This window comes from Gallus gallus, chromosome 8 (assembly GCF_016699485.2).
Source record: "Gallus gallus isolate bGalGal1 chromosome 8, bGalGal1.mat.broiler.GRCg7b, whole genome shotgun sequence".
NCBI lineage: Eukaryota > Metazoa > Chordata > Aves > Galliformes > Phasianidae > Gallus > Gallus gallus.
In genome coordinates this window covers 27,853,890-27,874,635 of record NC_052539.1, presented here as the reverse complement: position 1 = coordinate 27,874,635, position 20,746 = coordinate 27,853,890, and the positions used below count along the sequence as shown (strand labels likewise).

Here is a 20,746-nt window from a genome sequence, read left to right as displayed (position 1 = left end):
GAAAAAATAACAAAATACAACTATTTATCAATTCTAAGAATGCCCAAAGACGGCTGAAATTAAAGTGATGACCTTACACTATTGGCCTGGATGTTCTCCATCTTCATCAGCTGCTGCTGCGGCAATGGGAGGTGAGCAGGGCTCTGCAGCAGCAAGTTACTTGTATTGCCCAGAATTGAGTTCTGTGAAATCAGTGCAATCGTCAGTTAGCGGTCATGGAAAACAGCACACTCCCAAAACATTTTCAGATGATCCTGCTTACTGAAATTCAGATTAGTTTCTGAATTAATACAACAAAGGAAAGCAGCTATTTCCTCCAGAGAACTAAATTAGAATCACAGAATCACTGAGGTTGGAAAAGACCCCCAGGATCAACAGCCCAACCGCCCGCCTACCACCAGCATTTCCCACTGAGCCACGGCCCTCAGTGCCACATCCACACCTTCCTCCAACACCCCCAGGCTGGTGACTCCCCACTCCCTGGGCAGCCCATTCCAGCACCCAAACACTCTCTTGGAGAAGAACTTTCTCCTAATATCCAACCTGCCCCTCCTGGTTCATTCGCACAAAGCGACTTCAATTTCTTTCAGCCTCTTCCTCCTAGCTCTTTTTTCACCTCATAACCACAAACACGTTTTCTGACGGCTTCTAACAAAACAAGAGTATATTCCAAATAGAATCTAGACTCCACTGATGCCCTTTGGTCTAAAGCCAGCAAGGAAACCTACCCGTGCCTGAAGCCTCTGCAGGCAGATGAAGCAGAGATGGAGAGCTACCTACAGCATGCCAATATGAAAGATGAGACACAAGGACTTCAGCGGATTACGAGCTGTATGAATAAGGACTTCATTGTTTGTTAATGTCTGCATCGTGCCTTGCATTGCGTTTCTAATACATAATCTCCAGCAAACATCTGCACAGCTTCCAGGACTCCGTTACAATTGGCAGGGACTCTCAATCCTTGCTTTGCTGTTGCCAAGCAGTATCATTACTTTCAAAGAGCAATAGCCACAAGTTTTTATTCCCCCTTCTATTGGGAGCTACCTACACAAACCTCTTCTCCACGAAACATTAAACGGAATGTCTTCCAACAAACACTTCAAAAGATGACAACTTGTTAGCACTGTGACCTATACAGTTCACAAAATACTAGTATTTTTCAGTCACAGTCACAATTCCTGGAATGCTGGCTGCCACCACAGCTGAGACACCTCACCAAGAGCCTTACGGGCACCACGGTCAGACTCTGCCACTGCTATATCCCACGCTTTGTGCTTAGGCTCCAAGGAAAGCTTATGCCCACTCTGGATCCCAAGAGCACACTGTGATTGCAGCCTTGAAATTCCTGGCAGCAACTCCTGAGAATGATCTGCCAGGCAAAAACATGAATTGTTCTACAGACTTTTTTGTACGACAGAGCAAGAATAGATACACACGGCACTCACTGTGTCAAATCACAGCCAGTGTAGCCTTCCTTGCTGCCCCAAATTTCCTAGACAGCGTGCTCAGCAAAACCAGGTAATGAAGCTAAGTCAAAAAGCAGCCCTCAGGATGTGTGGCTTTGCATATCTTATGGTCTCCTGCAACACTCCTTGCAGGTATTTTCAAGCTCTGGTTGTACCTCTGTGTAATGAGGTCAAACCATGAGGTCAAACCTTTTCAATACTGTCTTCTCTTAAGAAAATTCCTTCAATTTTTCCAGCTCTTTAAAAACTGTAACGTTACACCAAATACAGTATCTTATGAGCTACAGTGTTGGATACTAGAGTAAGAAACACGAAGCTTAAAACAAAGGGCCATAGATACATTAGTTCTGCATCTGCTATTTTAACAGTGCCAGTGATTTCCAGCAGAAATCACCCATGGCTGATCACTGCCACCAACGCCAATGGATGTTCCTTCTAAACTTCGTTACACCAATAAAGATGTATTAGTTCAACTGGAAAACATCCAGAAATAAAGATCAGATCGGTTAGATCCCTCAGACTCCTCTGGGTTAACAAGGAATTAGTCAGCAGCTGGATAAGTTGGGAAAACATGTCGCTGTGGAAGTCCAAAACGCACTGCTTTGGCACACGATAACCATAACTAAGAGAATTTGCAAGAAAAAAGTTAGAAGTCACTCTACCTCCAGGCCTGAAAGAGTACTGCACGAATAACCCACTTGTTCACATTTCTCTCTGTTCAACCTCCGTTTCATCAATTATTCTAAAACGCTGTTGTAGAGTTATGCTAAGAATATCATTCCTACCCATTAAATTACTTTACAGAACTCCAAAAAGAAAACAACAAGACAAGATACAGAGGAAACTCAGCCAGCGTGTGGCTGGGGGGTGGAGGAAGAGTCAAGCCAGGACAGTGTCTGCTCCTGCGTGCTGCACACTCCATTTCAACACAGTAACAACAGTGACCTGGTTCTTTGCCTACTGAGAACACTCTGAAATAAGTCACCAAATAACAGAGAAATGTGTCTAATAGGAGGGACTGGGATAATCAAATCACTGCCAATAAAATTCCGATTACTAGATCAGGTTTGGAGATAATTAATTGACAGGGAGCCCCCTGGGAGAGAATTAGACATGGAAGTCTATCCAAAGAGAAAGCACTAAGTCGTTTGGCTGCAGAACTCTAAGCCAAAACCATTGGATCGCCATCAATCACACTGTTAGCTCTGTAAAACATGCCTCTCTCCAGCTGTGATTAGAAAACATTCACACTGCCTTCCAAGGAAGCGGAGATTCTCCAAGAGAGGGCTCCAGTAACTAAATATACCAATGGAAGATGCCATTTACATACAAGAAGTACAATCAAATCACGGTGTTTTTTTTCATTGCACAATTCATCCAATGGGACAAAAGTCTTTCTTTAAGATCTATTATGTCTGTGCTGTGTTTGCCAAAAGAACTAATAACGCACTGGACTTTACTTTTACGTGGGAATTTCTGAAACATCAGGAACAGCAAGTGAAAGCAGTGCTCAAAGGTACTTCAGAACAATCCCCTCTACTGGTATTGAAGGTACATGCTGGCTCCTGGCAGAGCTGGAGAAAGGACAGAACCTGAAGCAGGCTGCTGGCCAGGAGAACTGCTGCAGGGCCAGGCTGTGCCTGTGGGCACTGCTCCAATCACGGGTTCATCCCCAGTGACCCTTGTAGGATTTACAGAGGTTCTGGAGTCTGTATGGAAGTCTGATCCAATTTACATTACTTCCAGATACTCTGAAAACACCTGAAGCAGCCTACAGCCTTGTTTTATTTTCTTTTTTTAGACTGAGGAGTAACATTTGCAGTTCCTATTTTTATGGCCTACATAGCAAACTTCAGTTCTTTCAAGCTTTAAAATAAGAACACTTCCAGTGATGCAAAGCTTCTTGGCTTGAAGACAAAACAGTCTCTGTATGAAGCCCATATAGGCAGCTGGGAGATAAATGGATGTGACACCCCAGACCTCTAAATTAAGAGGTTTTTTGTCAGTGGTCTCTATGCCAGCAGGTGTTAGCAGATAAAAACATCAGGTAAGATAAACCAAGTCACTTGTAAGAGCAGACTGTGCTTGCTGTCCACATCACCCACCATACAGTGAGTGGTTGCTTCATTTGTTCTTATTTGTTTTGAAAGATTGCTTTAGTAAAGACCACTTGATTTTAGCTGGGAGGTTTTGAAACCAGATTCTGAAATATTCTTCTTCATGCAGAGATGTCTGGAGATGTGTGCTTTGACACCTACCTGGTGGACTTTATTCATCTGCAGGAAAGGAGGGTTGACTGCTGTGTTCATAAGGTGAGGCAAACCTGCTGCTGCTCCCAGAACCCCTTCAGAAACAAGACAAGAGTTGCAGCATCTTTATAAGTCAGGCAAGTAATCACCTCCATAACAGTTATTCTGTAATTTTCCCTTTTGGTTCCTACAAAACTTTCTGGCACACTGAGGGTCATTATAACGAACCTTTCCATACAGTCATCTTTGATCTGCAATCAACAGCAATCAGAGATGTTTGCATGGAGCTCCTCTGGAGCTGACGTTTTGCTCAGAGAGGCAGAAATGCTGCAGGTGGTTGCCAGACAGGGGGTCCCCACACTATTTTTTTTTTTAATCTTCTGATGTTATTGTTAAAATCGAAAAGCAAGAAGCAGTATAGCATTTTTGGAACAAATTCAGCCATCCGCCACCTGAGACTTCAAATTATCTGCTCCCGTTCCTAATGCTGTCCCTACTATTTTCACTGTCTGGAATATGGTGACTGCTTTTACTATGTTTGCTCACAGCCACCCTAATGGAAGGCAGGGAAATGATTCTGGCTGTTGCTGCTCTTACTACTGGGTGCAACTGTGGCAGCACTCTGGTGAGAAATGACTTCTAGACCTGAATCAAGAGGAGAAACACTCAGGCTGCAACATTCAGATCTCCAATCAGATTTAAACTTGCAACTGCAACAATGTCTATGAAGGATGCTTGTTTTAAAGCCTCACTTTAACTGATGTTGGGAGACCTCAGAGTGACAGTGAGGACCTTTCTAGGTAACATTAGCTCTACCCAGACAGCATAGTGTAGCAAACCACCTCTGGCTTGTGATAAGGAATCTACACAGACACCCTGAAACTGTCTGCACAGACTTTAAGAGCACTGGTGTTTCCCTTCTCTTCTGGAAGCCTTCACTAAGAACAGGGTTTTGTTTCAAAACAGTTGTAACGTGGCTTACCAGGTTTGACAGCGTGTCCACGCAGCTGGGGCTGCAGCAGGATTTGCAGCATTGCTGGATTGTTAAAACTTTTCATAATCTGCACTGGATTTGGCTCTGGAAGCAATCCTTTCCTATTGTTCCTCATCTCAAATGGAGAGAGAGAAAGATGTTAAAAACAAGAGACAGCAGCAATGCATCCACTGACATCTCTGGATAAATGCTGTTTCCTTGAACAAAGGTATCCTAAAGAGAGAAGTTTGGACATGCACATCCCACACCTGAACAATTCACTCTTCCCTTTTTCCCACACAGCTAACTGATGCTGCATCAGTGCTGCCTTCACTCAGGCACTATGAGTGCTGTCCCTCCAACCTGTCCTTCACTTCTCTGGGTTTCTACTCACAATTCCTCCATCACTCTCTAACAGACCTAACAGCATCTGGATGCTTTCATTCTATCTCAGGACTTTTGGAGTAGCTGAAGGTCTAAACCACCATTCTGCATGGCCATTCAACCTCACTAATGATTATTTCTCAGACCACAGAGAGCTAAAACTTCTCTGATGTTAATCTTTTCTTTAGGGGCATTTGTTTTTTTCCTCCAAACTATGATAGTGTTATCAAGAAAGGAGAACACAAAAGGTGGTCTTGTCATAGCCTTTAGGTTTTACGTCATAGTCTTAGGTTTATGTCATAGCCTTCATGTTGGATGTCAGGGGAAGTTCTTCACAGAGTTTGGTGAGGTGCTGAAACAGCTGCCCAGAGAGGCTGTGCATGCCCCATCCCTGGAGCTGTTTGAGGCCAGTTTGGATGGGGCCCTGGGTGGCCTGGTCTAGTATTAGATGTGGACGTTGGTGGCCCTGCCTGCAGCAGGGGGGTTGGAGCTTCATGATCCTTGAGGTCTCTTCCAACCCAAGACATTCTATGATAGCCCTGCTTGTCTCTTTTACAAAGATGTGAGCTAGAGATACCCAAAGTAATGCTTCTACTTTTGCTTCTACTCTTATGACAGCTCCTTGTAACACTTATCACATCCAGATTTCTAGGAAATAATTTGATATGACAGGTAGGTATAGAAAGCATTCTCCTGTATTGGGCATGAAATTAAACTATTTCTCCTACCTTGAAATTTACCTTAAAACTGACAAATTGCTTTTTTTAAACCAAAACTGAAACTCCGTTTTAGCTCATCAAATGCTTCCACCTCCACTTACTTCTGTTCTGAAAAGGAACGATTTCTCTGGCAGAAAACTGAACTTAATAACAACCCAGAGCTCTGCGAGTATTACCTTATATATCTTCCAGCTCTGCTTTGCCTCCTTGCAATAGATGGCCATGTTTTGCTTAGGAAGGAGACTGAACTGGGCCTACTGGTTGAAAAAAAAAGCCAACACACCACAAAACCCAAACAGCTAACACTTCCAAAGGCCTGGCTACGTTTCCTAAAGCAAAGCAGCTGAATGCCTTAGAGACAGCTCAGCTTGCTCGAGGTGTAACGAACTCATTCTGAAAACAGATGTGCAAAACCTTACCATCCTCTGTGCAGCAATGAGCGCTGCTAGCGTGCTTCTGCCCGGCGCTCCTGGAGCACAGTAGGACACCTGCACTCTCCTCCCTTTGATCACCGTGCCGTCCATCGCCTCCTGCACTTTCTCAGCCTGCTCTGCAGTTTCATACTCGATCACTGCAAAGTCACCGATGCAACTATCTTCATCCTGAGCAAACTGCAACAACATTTCACAACACGATTCAACAAAAGGGAGCATTTCAGGAGCTGCCTTGAAATGTTTTCACCTGCAAACTACTCTGCTAACAGCTGAGGGATGATAACATCTACCCAAATTAGTGTGTTTCTTTGTGAAATGTTCTAAGCATAAGATAAGCATCACAGCTTCTCATTAGACTTGGTACCTTTGTTGCGTCTCCTTGAATTACCACCACAACTTTCATCTCACCTCATGGAGAACCTGAATTATGAAACAGTTAATTTACATAATGAAAAAGATGAGAAGGAGAATTTCAATACAGCCACGTGCTGCGACGTTTGTTTGTTTTTATTATTATTATCACTTTGCAGGAGAAGAATGAGGCTCTTTACTACGCTAACAGAAATGTCATTCATCAGACTGCAGGACAGCTGCTGAACCACGTAACGCTGCACATTCTACTGCTGTATTCTGCCTTGTAGGAGGGTCTGAAGTCTGTGGTTGAACACAGTGCCAACACAGAAGATGCCAGACTGAGCAATCAAGCAGGCTGCAAAGAGGCTTACTTGTCAAACAATGCTCTGCCCTTTGTTTGCAGAGTTTTTATAGCAGAATGAGCAGATTTAAATCCAACAGAACAAAACAAGAGGGTGAAAAGGGAGGCTACAAAGCTTAGGCAAAAATATCCAGTCCCCAGCTTAGCTTCACTGGTGAAGACACAAAGTACCTACGAAAGCCCTGGTTTGCCACTATGGAACTTAACTGCAGTTGTAGAGAAAGAAATGAGTTTTACTTGTGCACTCTGTTGAAGCAAAGCAGTAGAAGATAATACACATTCCCCTAAGTCCTAGGAAATGTTGTCTGAGAATTCAGCTGCTCCTCATAGAACATTTCTATTTGCAACAGGGGAGAAATCAAGTTGACTTCAAAAGCAATAGCTCACGAAAAAAAAATGAAATAAATCAGAAAAATAGCTGTCCTGGTTTCAGCTGGGGCAGAGCCGATTTTCATTGCGTCTGGGAGGATGCCATGCTTTGGCTTTAGGAGAAAAACAATGCTGATAACACAGCAATGCTTTAGTTGTTGCTGAGCAGGGCAGCTCAGAGCCAAGGACATTTCCATTTTTCAGCTCCTCGTGCTGCCCTACCAGTGAGGGTGCTGAGACACGAGGAGCTGGGAGATCCCAACCAGGGCAGCTGACCTACACTGGCCAAAGGGATATTCCATCCCATACAGCATACACGGCTGTGGGGAGTTGGCCAGGCACAGCTGCTGCTTGGGGACTGGCTGGGCATCAGTCAGTGGGTAGTGAGCTAACACACTGTATATCTCTTGTTTTGTAAATACATATTATTATCATTATTATGTTCCTTTTCTGTCTTAGGCCATAGTTTTTCACCTCAACCCATCAGTTCTATTTGCTCTACCTTCACTCTCCTCTCTGCCCTCTCCATAGGGTTGCTTCCCCTGCCAGCCCTGCCACTGCTCAGGGCAGAGCCCCCCTTACCTATCAGCACTGTCAGGAGATATGAGGGACAGCTCAGAACACACCACACATCCATTCTCTGAGAGTTACTGGGAATAAATCTTAAACCATCGTAAGTAAATCTACTTTTCTTCTGCTATCATGCTTCTACTATCGACATATCTGTCTATTACACAGTCAATTTATACAAGTTCTAGGTAGAGTGACAACATACCTTCTTGGGTATATTTTTGCCTGCGTGCCTATTTTATGAAATAAATACCCATTAATGTCTATCCTTTATAGAAACACTTATTTAGTGACAGAGTAAATGCCATTTTATGCCATTTACTGACATAGTATAAATGCAAGCATAAGCTCCTCATCTACATGAAGTGTGACTCATGTATTGTTATAATTAAAAGGGAAGGTAAAAGTCAATTTTCAATTGCCTTTAACTGCACGGTAGAATGGCGTTGCTGAAAACAATCTTTGTCAAAGAAGCACATTTGTCTTTGAATTTCCTAATTTTAAAAGAGAAACTGCTGGGGGACCTGATAACAGCCTCAAGATTATCTGAGGGCTAGAAAAATGCCCCAAGCTAAAAGACTTCACAGCATCAATATGTTCAGCTAATTAAAAGAAGACTGAGCAAGTGACTGCATTACAGCACGTAATGCATTCTCTCAGGAAGAAAATAGTGGGGAGCGAAGGCTCCTCAACCTCGTAATTGCTGAAGAGAAGCAGAAGCCAGAGATGTTCAACCACAGAAACATGCAGAAGTACAAAAGAACGAGGGATGGGCAGTTACTTGCCATTTATTCATCTCCTGGTATATCTGGATCAAGCAAATACAAGGATATGCTTTAAGCAATTGCATATGACTGGGGCTCAAAACAGCTCCAGGGAAATGTGATGGTCAACAGGTGGTCAGGCTAGACAGCCTAATGGGCCTTCTGCTCTTAGACACTGAAAGCCTCTGCTTACTGATCCTTGAAGCTAATCCCCGAGCAGCATTTCAAGAGTCTCAAGGAAACAAAAAACAACTGAAATCATACCCAACTGCATGACTACAAACAAAGCTTTCTTTCTATGGCCTGTCTATGCTACTCTGGCCTGCAACACTTCTACAAGCAACATGTCATGGCCTAGTATCTCAGAAGAAAACCTTCACAATTGCAAAGGCTAGAAAGGATCTCTCTCTTCTGTGCCTGCAAGCAGCACTTCCATCACTGGCAAGTCCAGTGGCTTCCAAGATCCCAAGCCTACAACTTTCCCAGTTAGGGAAAAGCACATTATATATACATACACACACACACACACACACATGCATATCCTACATGAAATGTTGCACTTATGGTATTCATACTCAGGCTTGCTTTACTGAGCAATAAAAACATCAGCAATATTCACTTTAAAAGCCCTTTAAAATACTTCTGAAACGATATTCAATAAAATATATGGGAAAGGGATCTGTTATAAACATTTTAGTGGTGCTTAACAGGAGTGGTCCCCTGCAGAATTCCCAGATGGCACATCCAGCCAATGCAAGCTCACCTGTACCACACCACATATTGCAACGCACATTCATTCACAGCTTAAATGAAAAATACAAGACAAGCAAGCAAGGCAGGATGCAAATACAGAGCTATTTAAACCACAACCTTCACCTTCCAAAAGGTATCAGTTCAACATACCTGGCAGAATACAGGTTTATACTGTAGCGAGAAAACCTGCAACAGTTCTTTTGAATCAGAGCAGTCCTTCTGCAATTTATCTACACAAAGGCACTTGGAGTGAATTAGGTTTGTAGTCAGCTGGTTCACATCCATCCACTGTGCAAAGAGAGTGCTCTCGTCTAACTGTTTCCCCAGAAGTTCCAGTCTCGCCTTCGCAGCAGAGTCCTTCTTCATATATTCCACAAAGCCATAGCCCTTGGAATGACCAGTAACTTCATTATAGACCAAAAAACACCTCTCGACGTTGCCATAAGCACGCACGAGTTCTTCAAACTCTTCCAATGTAAATGAAATAGGTAAATTGGTAATGCACAGCAAAGCATCCGTTGGCTGGAGCTGCACGGATATTTCTTTTCCTCGAAGAGAGTACTGGTGGAACTTCTGGATTGCATTTTGAGCCTGCTCTCCATTTAACAGAGTAACAAATGCTGAAAGAGACCAAGAAACGTTACATTACTTATTACTTTGAAAGTAAACACTGTAGCCCACCTGCGCTAAGAAAAGCCAACACAAAACACACCAGTGGAAGTCATAATCCTGTCCTCTCCCTCATCACCCCACTGGAGAGGTGCCAGCACTCTACAGGACAGATCTAAGGAGATGTCCCTGCCTGCCCCCTGCCCCCCAGCCATGGGCAAAGGCGGGTCAGCACCCTTCTCTGCTGGGCAGCCATGGGATGAGCCGCACACAGGCTCCCGGCAGAAGGCCTGGTGGTGATGTGGCCACACTGCAGTGGGCTGGGTGCTGGCCCAGGATGGCTGCCTCCTCATCATGGGGCTGGGGAATGCTGGGCAGGGAAGCAGGACTGCCTGTGGCAATGGAGGGTGGCTGCTCTGCCTGCTTGACAACCTTGACAACCGCTAGGCCTTGCCGGCATGGATGTTCAAAGATGGATAACGTGGTTCATGTTGGCCAACTACTGACTGTGAAAGAAAGAGAGGATGGGGAGCTGGGGCATGAGGCTGGGACAGCCCTTGGGAGGATAGCAGGGGCTGCCCCCAAAATCAGGCCGCTGTTTCTCCTTCCTTTGACAGCCACAGCCTCAGATGTGGACGTGTCCACGCAGCAGAACGCTCCCATCCCCCCACTCCTCACCACTCAGCTGGAGACTGAGGACATTTTACACTTCCCATCCTTTGGATGCATAAAATGGAAAGCTGATTCTGCACATGTGTCTAGAATGAACTTCTTTGTGAAGAGCTCCACATTTTTTAAACATTCTAGCCTGAAAATGAATTGAAATGGCAAAGTTAAGGCATTAATGGTTATCTGTTCACATTTTCCTCTCAGGTTTCACTCTCAACCCTTCAAATGCCACCCTTAAGTGTCTGTGCCACACCAAAGAAACACCACAGTCCTGGAGGTAGCTTCATTTGGGGTGGAAACACCATGGGACAGCTCTGCTTGCTGTGGCCTGGGGAGGCCCACAGCCTGCCAAGCACCCACGTTGCACTGGTGGGACATGGGCCACCTGAATGCATTCAACCAGAGCAAACACAACCCTCCCTGCATCTCTTGGAGACAGAGCAGGAAGCTTCTTCCATTTGCAGTTTGCTGCAGGTACTCATGATGAGGATGGAAAAACAAGGAGCCCAGCCAGAAAGGTCCAAAGGAAAGAGATGAAACAGCAGCAACAATACTCGGTCCAAGAAGTTTGTCTGAAACCACACAGAAAACTGTGCTAACCATGTTTCCTTATTCTATATCCAAATTTGGAGTCTGTTGTCCAGAAACGAGTATAAACAACGCTTTCCTCCTCGCTACACAATTATCACTTTTGTAAGAATAACACAAGCCAAAACAGCACAAAGCCATCCCGAACCTCAGGGCAGCACAGAATTCATTGCCTTAAATCACATCTCCCAGCACAGTTATTTAGACAGTGCTTTTTAATTCTTTTTTCCTCCTCTTTAAGACGGCATTTTAAGTAAAATTTTCTGCCTCCTTTCCTATCCATGACCACATTGTGACCAGGGGCAGATTTCTGCCAGTCACAGCAAAACACAGCACGCTGAAACACAACCGCTTCCTGAAATTCAACTCCAGGAAGCTCTGGTTGCAAGATTATTCTTTAAACAGAAAACATCTTTCATTCCAGATCACCTATTAATCATCTGTTTCTCCTACCACCATCGCTGCACTTGTGGAAAAAAAAAACAACAACAAATGAACTGTAAGATGGCACTGTTCAGAAGCAGAAATGCTCATATTTTCTTTCCCATCTAAATAATCAGGAGTTGCAACGGTCCAAAGGAAGATTTCTAAGTAGAATGTAAACATTCATTGCTCTAAAGCAAGCTCTAATCTGGGCTGTAGCTCTAACGACAAAGAAAACGATGCAAGGGAAGCGTTGGTGCCAAATGTACTACTTGAGATGTCAGTCAAAGGGAACGCTGTTACGCCTCCCGAAGCCGTTAGCTTGAACAAACAGACAAGTAATGCATTTGCAATGGGTTTTACAATTTGCAGTACCGGTAGTCAGATAACGATGAGGTGGCATGGAAATCAGCAGGCTGGCTCTCAGAGAGATTAAAACATTCCTGGGCAATCTACATTAGTCTGCAAGTCACTGTCCTGACATAGCATTTACTCAGGGAGATCTCAGAAGATCTCATGGGGAAGCTCTACAGAGCTCTACAAGGAGACATAAAACGTATGTAACAAAAATAAACAAATACATACCAATGGAGTCCCTCACACAAGCAGCTCACACTAAATAAGTACATCCATCCATCACCACAGAGAGGTGACAGCCCACATGGCCTCACTATGGGCAAACTGTGCCCGCTGGCTTTCCACAATGGGATTACAGTGTTGGTGGATAAGGGAAGAGCAACTGGTGTCATCTACATGGACTAGTGCACAGCATCTGACACTGTCCCACGCAAAATCTTTATCTCCACACCAGAGAGAAATGGATTGGATGGACCAAACACTTGTGGCTAAGGCTGGACGGCCACACTCTAAGACTTGTGGTCAACAGTTTGATGTCCAGATTGAAACTGGTGACAAGTGGTGTCCCTCAGGGGTAAGTACTGGGACAGGTACCATTTAACGTCTCTGTTGGGGACATGGACAGTGGAACTGAGTGCACCCTCAGCAGTTTTGCCAATGACACCAAGCTGAGCGGCACAATTGGCACACTGGAGGAAGGGGATGCCATCTAGAGGGACCTGGAACAGGCTGGAGAGGTGGGCCCACGTGAACCTCATAGAGGTCAACAAAGCCAAATGCACCCGGGTGGGGACAATCCCAAGCACAAATCCAGGCTGGGCAGAGAATGGCCTGAGAGCAGCCCTGAGGAGAAGGACCATAGCAGGCCAACCTGTTTCTCAATGCTGTCAGTGGAGCTTTCAGTTCTTTGGTGGCTTCAGAAGAGGCTGACAAAACATTCAACCAACAATGGCACTGAAGGGCACTGGGGCTGTGTGCCACCAGACACATCAATGGCTCCACACACGGCAGAGGACGCTCCTCACTACTGTCATCACAGAGCTGATATGCATTACACCAGGAGATTTCAAGTTCTTACCTGTTCTTTTATTTCTGTCCACATAACAATACTTTATTTCATAATCTTTAAATAAGTCATGGATTTCCTGAAAGAGAAAAGCACAAGTAACGTCAGCTAAATAATTCACCACATCAAATGCATCAGTGTACAAATTCAGCTTCACTTTTCAAACAACACTTTCCCAATAAACAGAAAATCTCACCATAGAAACGCTATCAAATATTTGTTTTCAGAAGAGCTGGTTATGCTACGCAGCAGTGTTTTTATCTCCTGCAAAGAACTATCTTACTGAATGTGATTTCGTTTCTTTCCCTTGCGCAGTCACATAAGCAGAAGGTGACATGCTGCTGGCTGCCTTTTGATAAGGACAAACAACACCACAGTTCATTAAATAGCAAAAAAAAAAAAAACCAAAAAAAACTTTCTCAAAAGCACAGCTAATACAGTTAAAATTCCAGGCAGACATGAGATATCAGCAACATCACATCGTGCAGTTTGCTGAGGGCAGACAACACTGTCACAAAACGCAGCAGCTGCTTTAGTTTCCTCTGACTGCTCAAGTTCACATCAGGAGTTTTTTGCTCACTTAATAATGAATATTCTTTCGAGCAGCAGTGAATCCTGCCCAGAGCACTCCGTGTAAAGTATCCTCTGGCAATTACTGCACAGGCGTCCAATGGAGAACCAACCCCAAGGGCACTGTTTGCTCCCATGAATTAACAGGGAAAGAGCAGGGAGCGGGAGGAGGGGGTAGGAGTGGCCCTAAGAGCTGTGTTAGTTTCATCCCACTGCTCCCCAACACGAGCAAGAAGTTCACGTGCCCCACAAACACAATGCTCAGCAGCAAGAATGCAGAGATGGGCACGAATCACCCCAAACCAGCAGCATCTTGGACACGTTTATTGTTTCAGTTGGGCCTCCCACACTGCAGCAAGGCCAGCTGAGTACCAAAACAATCAACAAACGCTGTCTGAAAGCTTCACTGCAGCCCACAGGCGGGACAGCAGCCTGCCTGCCAGCACACCAATTCAATACCTGCAGCATGGAGGTTAATTGGGTTCTCCCGACTGCTATCAGGTGCGCACCTTTTAGTCCAGGGAACGCCAGTCTCCAGTTTCACCAGCAAACAGCTGTCAAGCTCTGCATTAATAAAACAGGAGAGTGTTTCTCGAGCCACCAGCCATCCTGATCAGACGTGGTGAGGATACGGTTTCTGAACAGCAAAACGAGCTGGGCAGACTGCAGAGACTGATGATGGTGGGTGGGAGGTTTGGCTGTCCCACTGGCAACTGGAGGGCAGCCCAACTCAGTCATGAGCAGAGATGGCATTACGTACCAAGTTTTGTGCAGCTCAGCCCCACCACAGCACTGAGGGCAGCAAAGCAAGTATTTCTGTTGTGCTCAGACAAAGGCTGATGTCTTTATCTCTTAGATCTTCTCTTACAAGAGTAACATGGAAAGTTTTACATGGTGGATAAGCACCAGGAAATAGCATTTCAAACGGCTCTCCACACTCCTGTGAGCCTTTCACGAGCCACATGATTTCCCAAAAACCGTCTGAAATTACAACTGTGAGGGAGAACAGCCTGCAGCAACCTTCTCTTCATGGGCTAACTGTGAGCTCTCACGTTACAAACAACAAGAACACAACGCAGTCTTAAAACGAGAACCCAAAGTCAGCTGAAGACTGTTAAAAGAGCACTGCCAGGACTCAGGGGTGATGCGCACAGGTGGTGGCACAGCAGCTCTCCCTCCCAGGACGGAGCTCTGTGCAGAACTCCTGCAAAGGCATTGTGCACATCAGGACCAGGTGAGACAAGGCACAAACAAAGCACGCCGCGCTGGCTCTTATGCCAATAGGTGCTCCTTCAGACTCACCAGATATTGAGATATCGGTGTACACAGCCTAAGATTCTTCATAATATTTTCAGAAGCACTAAGCCAGCTTTAGAGCTTGCAGCCAATGTAACAGAGAGACTCAGGCACTTCTCTAAATCTTACCCTGTCTTCCAACTAGAAAGGAACGGAGGCTATTTCCATCTTGATTTCACTTAATGGTACACACCATAGGCCCCACAGTGTTCCCAAGGGAAGCATCTTGCCCTGTCCCACATCCCAGCAGGGAGAGCAGGGCACGGGGCAGCCAGCCCCCAGGTGCAGGAGCTCTGCACCACGAGCTGAGAGGCAGCCCCACGGCACCCAGCTGCCATTAAGCCTTCAATTTTCCTACAAGTGGACTTTCTAACGCTAATTAATCTAAGCACTGGGAAAAATTATATTCTTAATAAGAAAATAATCAGAATTGGCAGGAAAAGCAAAACCAAATATATCCACGGGGGTTTAAAAGAAAACATTCATTAATATAGGCTGGACACACTTTAAAGTATGTTATTTAAAGTTAAATGTAAACTACTTGATAAGAGGAATGCTATGGGACTGGGAATGAATGCCATCATCCTGGGCACAGCACAGCGTATGGGTGCTAAAGGAAAGATGAAAAACATCACACCCCAAAACACAAAACAAATCTCTATCTGGGGTGAACCACGTCAGTTTCCTATCAATACCTACATGTTTTATCTCTTCTTAGATTCCATCATACCATAGCAGAACTACAGGACATGCAAGTCATTAACCAGCTCCACTTTACTTCACGTCCTGCACTAAAGCAGAACATCCCTTTCATTTTGCTCCTCAGGTACTGAAGGAGAAAAGCAGAAACCCCACTAAAACACAGCTGCATTCAAAGACAACCAGGTGCAGCTAAGAGCTGATTGCAAACAGGTGCAACCTCATTCCACACCTCTGATTCCTGAGCTGCAAAGAGGCAATCAAAGAGCAAAGGGTTCTTTTGGCCATCCCCCCCCTGCAGAGAACACCATCCTGCTATTTCCAGAAGCAGTTCCAAGGGATCCTAACTGGTATGACAGACTGCTGGCTTCTATCTCATTTAGAAGCTAATGCTTCTCTGGAAGTTAATCGGACATAGATGGCAAACCAGCAACTCTGAAAAATGAATGGCTCGGGGAAATTGAGAACAGTTCTTCTAATCTGACAGAATAATCACAAACAACAAAATATACAAAAGCTGCCTTACCTCACGATACTCCAACAGAATAAAACTGCCCATGTTTAGTAGTAATGTCCCACTCTCACTTGCACGCCCTGAAGTTACGGCCATCTCTTCCACAGTGAAGCACTGAAGTGACCGCTTCCCTCCCTCCTGTGACCCAGCACACCCAGAGCAGTGGAACACAGCTCCAAGGACCTTCCCTTTGCAACTGTAGCTTTTGCTATTGAAGTCCATTAGCCCATTCATCACAGCTGATGGCCCAGGGAGGTGCACACACCCCCGTTCTGACAAACACCCGACCCTGAGATGCCAGCTGACCACTGAGCAGTACGAAATAAGCACCTACAGCAAAGCCTACCTTGGAGTCTCTTTGCAAAGATTCCTGATAGGAGCATCTGTCCTACCACAATGCTGCATCTAATACTAATACCAATGCCCAGCAGGACAGACCCTCCATTGGCGTTTCGAGAAGCCTGACACCAGCGGGACAATCTTGCCCGTCCTAACACAGAGCATCACATAGCAGCACCCTGCCACGACTCCTTGGGTCCTCCCTACTGCCCTTCATCTTAACAGGACGGCGAAGGGAAGAGAGCACTTCCCCACTACTGCAGGAAGAAACAGAAGCGAGTGGAGCACGCTCTCAAAGGCTGCGGGAGGAGGGAGAACTGTGGTCTGGACTGGCAGCCTCTGCTGCCCCAATACCTTTATGTACATATATATATTTACACATATATACACACACACTGCATTCAGAACAATCCCTGGGGACCCCATGGCATGGCTTGTCACCAGACTGCACCTCTCCCAAGCAGGAAGACCAGATTGAGAGAAGAATGCCTGATAAGCACAACAAAAATCACAGAGTTGTAAGACAGCTTTTCTTGCCACAGGTCTGTTGTAGAAATACCTTCTTCCACAAGAGAATTGCCTGTAACAACGTCAACCCAGCCAAGTACGTATTTGCAGACTGAACTATAGAACCCAAAGCAGAAAGAAGCTCCTCCATGTAATTTTGCTTTGTCTGCTTTCCCCCCAGATCTATTTCACGAAGGCAGCTCTTTAGGAACGCTGACTTCTCCAGCACAACAGGCTGCAGAATGCCCCCATCAGGCTGCCCTCCTCCTGAGCACAGGTCCTGTACGTCCCAAGCTGTGCTGCTGGGGGAAATCCCACTGCCTGACACTCAGCCTCTGCCCCTCAGGACAGCCACCCTGAGCCTCCAGATCCATCTGTCCGGTCTCCAAGACATCACATCCATGGTACTCTGCTTCCCAGTCAGAAACCTGACAGCTAAAGCACATTGTTCTGCAGCTTTAAGAGTAATTTTATTACTTCTTTAACTGTTTAGCTCCCACGGAACCCCAGAGGTAACAGAAAATTGTAAGTACAATAGTAAATGAGTAAGGAAGTGAATACGTAGCTACAATTGGCACAAGATCACGCTCATCTAACTTCACCTGAAAAGCAATCAGAGCACTGCTGTCGTTCTGAACACGACGAACCTTCCAACAAAAGTCTTCATCTCCACCAATTGTACTCACACCAGCAAAGGAGTTTTTCCCCACTTGGAAGCTATTTTGGTAAAGCTCAGCCTTACCATTCACACGGTAACAGCAACTGACAGCAGACCGAACGTCCCACTGCCTGGAGATGAATACTTAGAGATATGAAACCCTATTCTGGAAGACCCGACTGCATTTGCACGACGTTCACCCCCTCCACATTGCAGAACAAACCAGACAGGGCAGCAGCATTTTATCTCCTTCTACTGGGTTAAGCAAGAAGCAAAGAGCCCAGCACAGCTCTCCGCACGGCACCTACTGGGGGTGTTAGCTTGACTCAAGCAACGTTAAGCTTTGGTAACACACAACAGCTGAGGACAGGGATGTACGTAAGCTGCCCCAGGACAGAAGCTTCCTCTCCCAGCACTAACCTCAAGTCACCAAAACAAAACGCCAAGCTTCCCAAATACTGCCTGGTTGCCAAACTGGACCTTTATGCCACCGTTCCTTTGGGAGAGCACGACCACGTAACGTGCACCGTGACGGCTTCCACGCACACCAGATGCATTTCTTCACCAGAGCACAGGTGAACCGTGGGTGCCCCATCGCTGGAGGTGTGCGATGCCACAGATGGGCGCTGAGCAGCCTCACCTTGTGGGGCACACACCTGGGGCAGCAGTAGGGCTGGGGGTCCTCGGAGCCTCACCCCAACCGGGTGATCCTACACGGGGGTGCGTGGCCCAGCAGGGCGCCACAGCGATAAGCTCCCTGCCGGCTGCGACGGCTTCTCGAGGAGACGACGAGGATTATTAGCAGGGTTTCTCAAGCTGCGAGTTCCCGAGCCCTTTCTGCAGGCGAGCCCCCCGGGCCGCTATAAATAGAGGCGAGGCTCTAAGTGTAAATCGTCACACCGTACCACGCGAAATCCACGTTTCCACACTCGCCGTTGCCTGCAACCCGAGGGCTCCAGCAGCGGGAGCGGAGCCCCGGGAGCAGCCTGGGCTGCGGCAGACGGCCACCGAAACGAAGGGACGGAGCCGCGCTGCGCAGCGATGGGGAAACCCGCGCGCCGCTGCCGCCCTCAGCCGAGGGGAGGGCGGTCCGTACCGCGGCGCGGCTCCGGGAGCGGCTCCGAGCGGTGCCGCCCGGCCGCTGCAGGTGCCGAGGCGCGGCCCCGCTCGCAGCGGCGGTGTAAGAGAGCGCCGTCGTTCCACAAAGCGAAAATAATCGGAGCGGAACCTTCCGGCTCCGGGAAGCCGCCCCTGCCGGCCGCCCCCCCGCCCTCCCGGCACCGCCACACGCGCGATGCGCTCCGACGCTGCCTCGCGGCGCAGCCCCGCGCCCGTCCCGCCCGCCCGCAGCGACGCGGCTCCCGCAGCCGCCCCGAGCCGCTCCCCCGGGCGGCGACAAAGCGGCGAGAGAACCCGAGCGGAGCCCCGGGGCTGCTCTTTGTTGCGGCGGCGGAGGGCGGCGGCAGCCCCTCGGCTTCCCGCCCGGCTGCTGGAGCCGGCCGTACCTGGCTGCTGCTCTCGGCCGGCAGGTTCCTCAGCAGGATCTTGCGCCGGTTGCTCAGCTCCCGCCGGGTGACCGCCAGCCGCCTCGCCACCTCCTCGGGGCCCAGCGGCGGCGGCCGAACCCCGCGCGGCGGTGGAGGCGGCGGCTCGGCGGGCAGCCCCGCTCCGCGCTCGGCTGCCGCCGCCATCTTGCAGAGCCGCCCGGCCGAGCGGGGGGAGCGCGGCGGTGGGCGGAGGGGGAACGGCGGGCCGCGACGAGCAGCCGGGCCCCGCCCAGCCGCCCTCGGCCTGCCCCCGGCGGGGGGAGGGAAGAAGCCGAGCCGCCCCCCGAGCCCCGCCGCCGCTCCGCTGCAGAAATGGCGCGGATGCGGAGCGGAGCCGCGCGGCCCGCCGGCCCAGCAGCCCGCTTGTGGGGACGGAAGGCAGAGCGTTTGCGTTCCTCTCGTCAGGAACGCCCCGAACAAACGGCAGAGCATCCCGAGGAGAAAAGCAGCGGCCGCGAGCTGCCCTCGCGCCTGAAATCCCTCCCCCGGGGCCCGCGGCACATGGCAGCCAGGTGCCAGCAGCGGGGCGGAGCCGCGCAGGGGGCTCTGCTCATACAAAGCCCACCTCCGTACCAACGGGGCGCGCTGTTAAGGCTATGCTCACCCAAATACAGACATCGTTCTCCTAAATTCATTTCTTGGGAGAGTTACTCGCAGTAACCCAGTCCGTTCTGAGATCCTATGATGATTCTAAGAGGGCCTAATTGTTCATGGTAAAGTGGTCGTGTATTTAGAGCCAGGTTCAGCGCTGCCTTCCTACTTGAAGCATGGAAATCCATCATAACAAATGGTTTGGGTGAGGGTGGCCTAAAGAACCCAGCGAGGCTGATGAGTGTTGGCTGAGGGACGGCTGACCCATACCTAAGGGTGTGTGACCCATTAACAATACGACCTATGACATTACCCCTGGAAATACATAACAACAAACTGATTCAAGCTATGGCACCGAGGAAGCGATGCTACAAACTGCCTTCTCTAAACCCCTCCAAACCCTGCCATACATTAGGAGATGTAAATGGCTCAGGGACCACAACTCAGTGCTCGGAATGGAAGACGAACCACCTCCTCAGAAGCACCAGATGAAGCAATTAGAGTAGAAATGACGGATCTGCCCAGACGTCCTCTGGTTCAATGAAGCTAATGAAGCTGTGAAAGCAGAGTAATTAATTACCACGTTAATTCTTTCAGCTTGAAGGTGGACATGCTGGTTCACCTGCATGTTGCTGGTAATTACTCACACCTGTAACAATTACCTTCTCAAAAGCCACTGTTGTCTCCATTTGATAGGCTGCAGGGCACCCAAGTGCAACACGTTCCCAGCTGTGGTGCACTGCTAGAATAAGCACTGCAGGAATTAACAGTTCAGTATTAATGGCAGAAATAAAACTACCTCAGTAGATCCAGAAACACACAACAATTCTTCATGCTTAGCAATATGTATTTAAAAGTTTGTATTTTATGGCTAGAAATGTATTTTCTTCTTTCTTTTCCCCACAGTGTTCTCATTT

General features: G+C 47.5%; 1 protein-coding gene across 3 annotated transcripts in view; it reads right to left on the bottom strand.

The window, feature by feature from the left end:
- The window catches only part of RAVER2 (ribonucleoprotein, PTB binding 2), a 30,560-nt gene extending 10,781 nt beyond the window's left edge, over window positions 1-19,779 (bottom strand). For all 3 annotated transcript variants that reach the window (XR_005861990.2, XM_015291120.4, XM_015291119.4), the window contains exons 1-7: window positions 19,197-19,779; window positions 13,121-13,187; window positions 9,547-10,016; window positions 6,211-6,402; window positions 4,698-4,824; window positions 3,725-3,810; window positions 78-182 (exon numbers count right to left, since the gene is read on the bottom strand). Coding sequence is in view for 2 of the 3 variants with exons in the window: in XM_015291120.4 (XP_015146606.3) it covers window positions 78-182; window positions 3,725-3,810; window positions 4,698-4,824; window positions 6,211-6,402; window positions 9,547-10,016; window positions 13,121-13,187; window positions 19,197-19,670 (1,521 nt within the window). In the remaining variant the exon portion in view is untranslated. The remainder of the gene's footprint in view (window positions 1-77; window positions 183-3,724; window positions 3,811-4,697; window positions 4,825-6,210; window positions 6,403-9,546; window positions 10,017-13,120; window positions 13,188-19,196) is intronic.
- Between the last annotated feature and the right edge of the window lie 967 nt (window positions 19,780-20,746).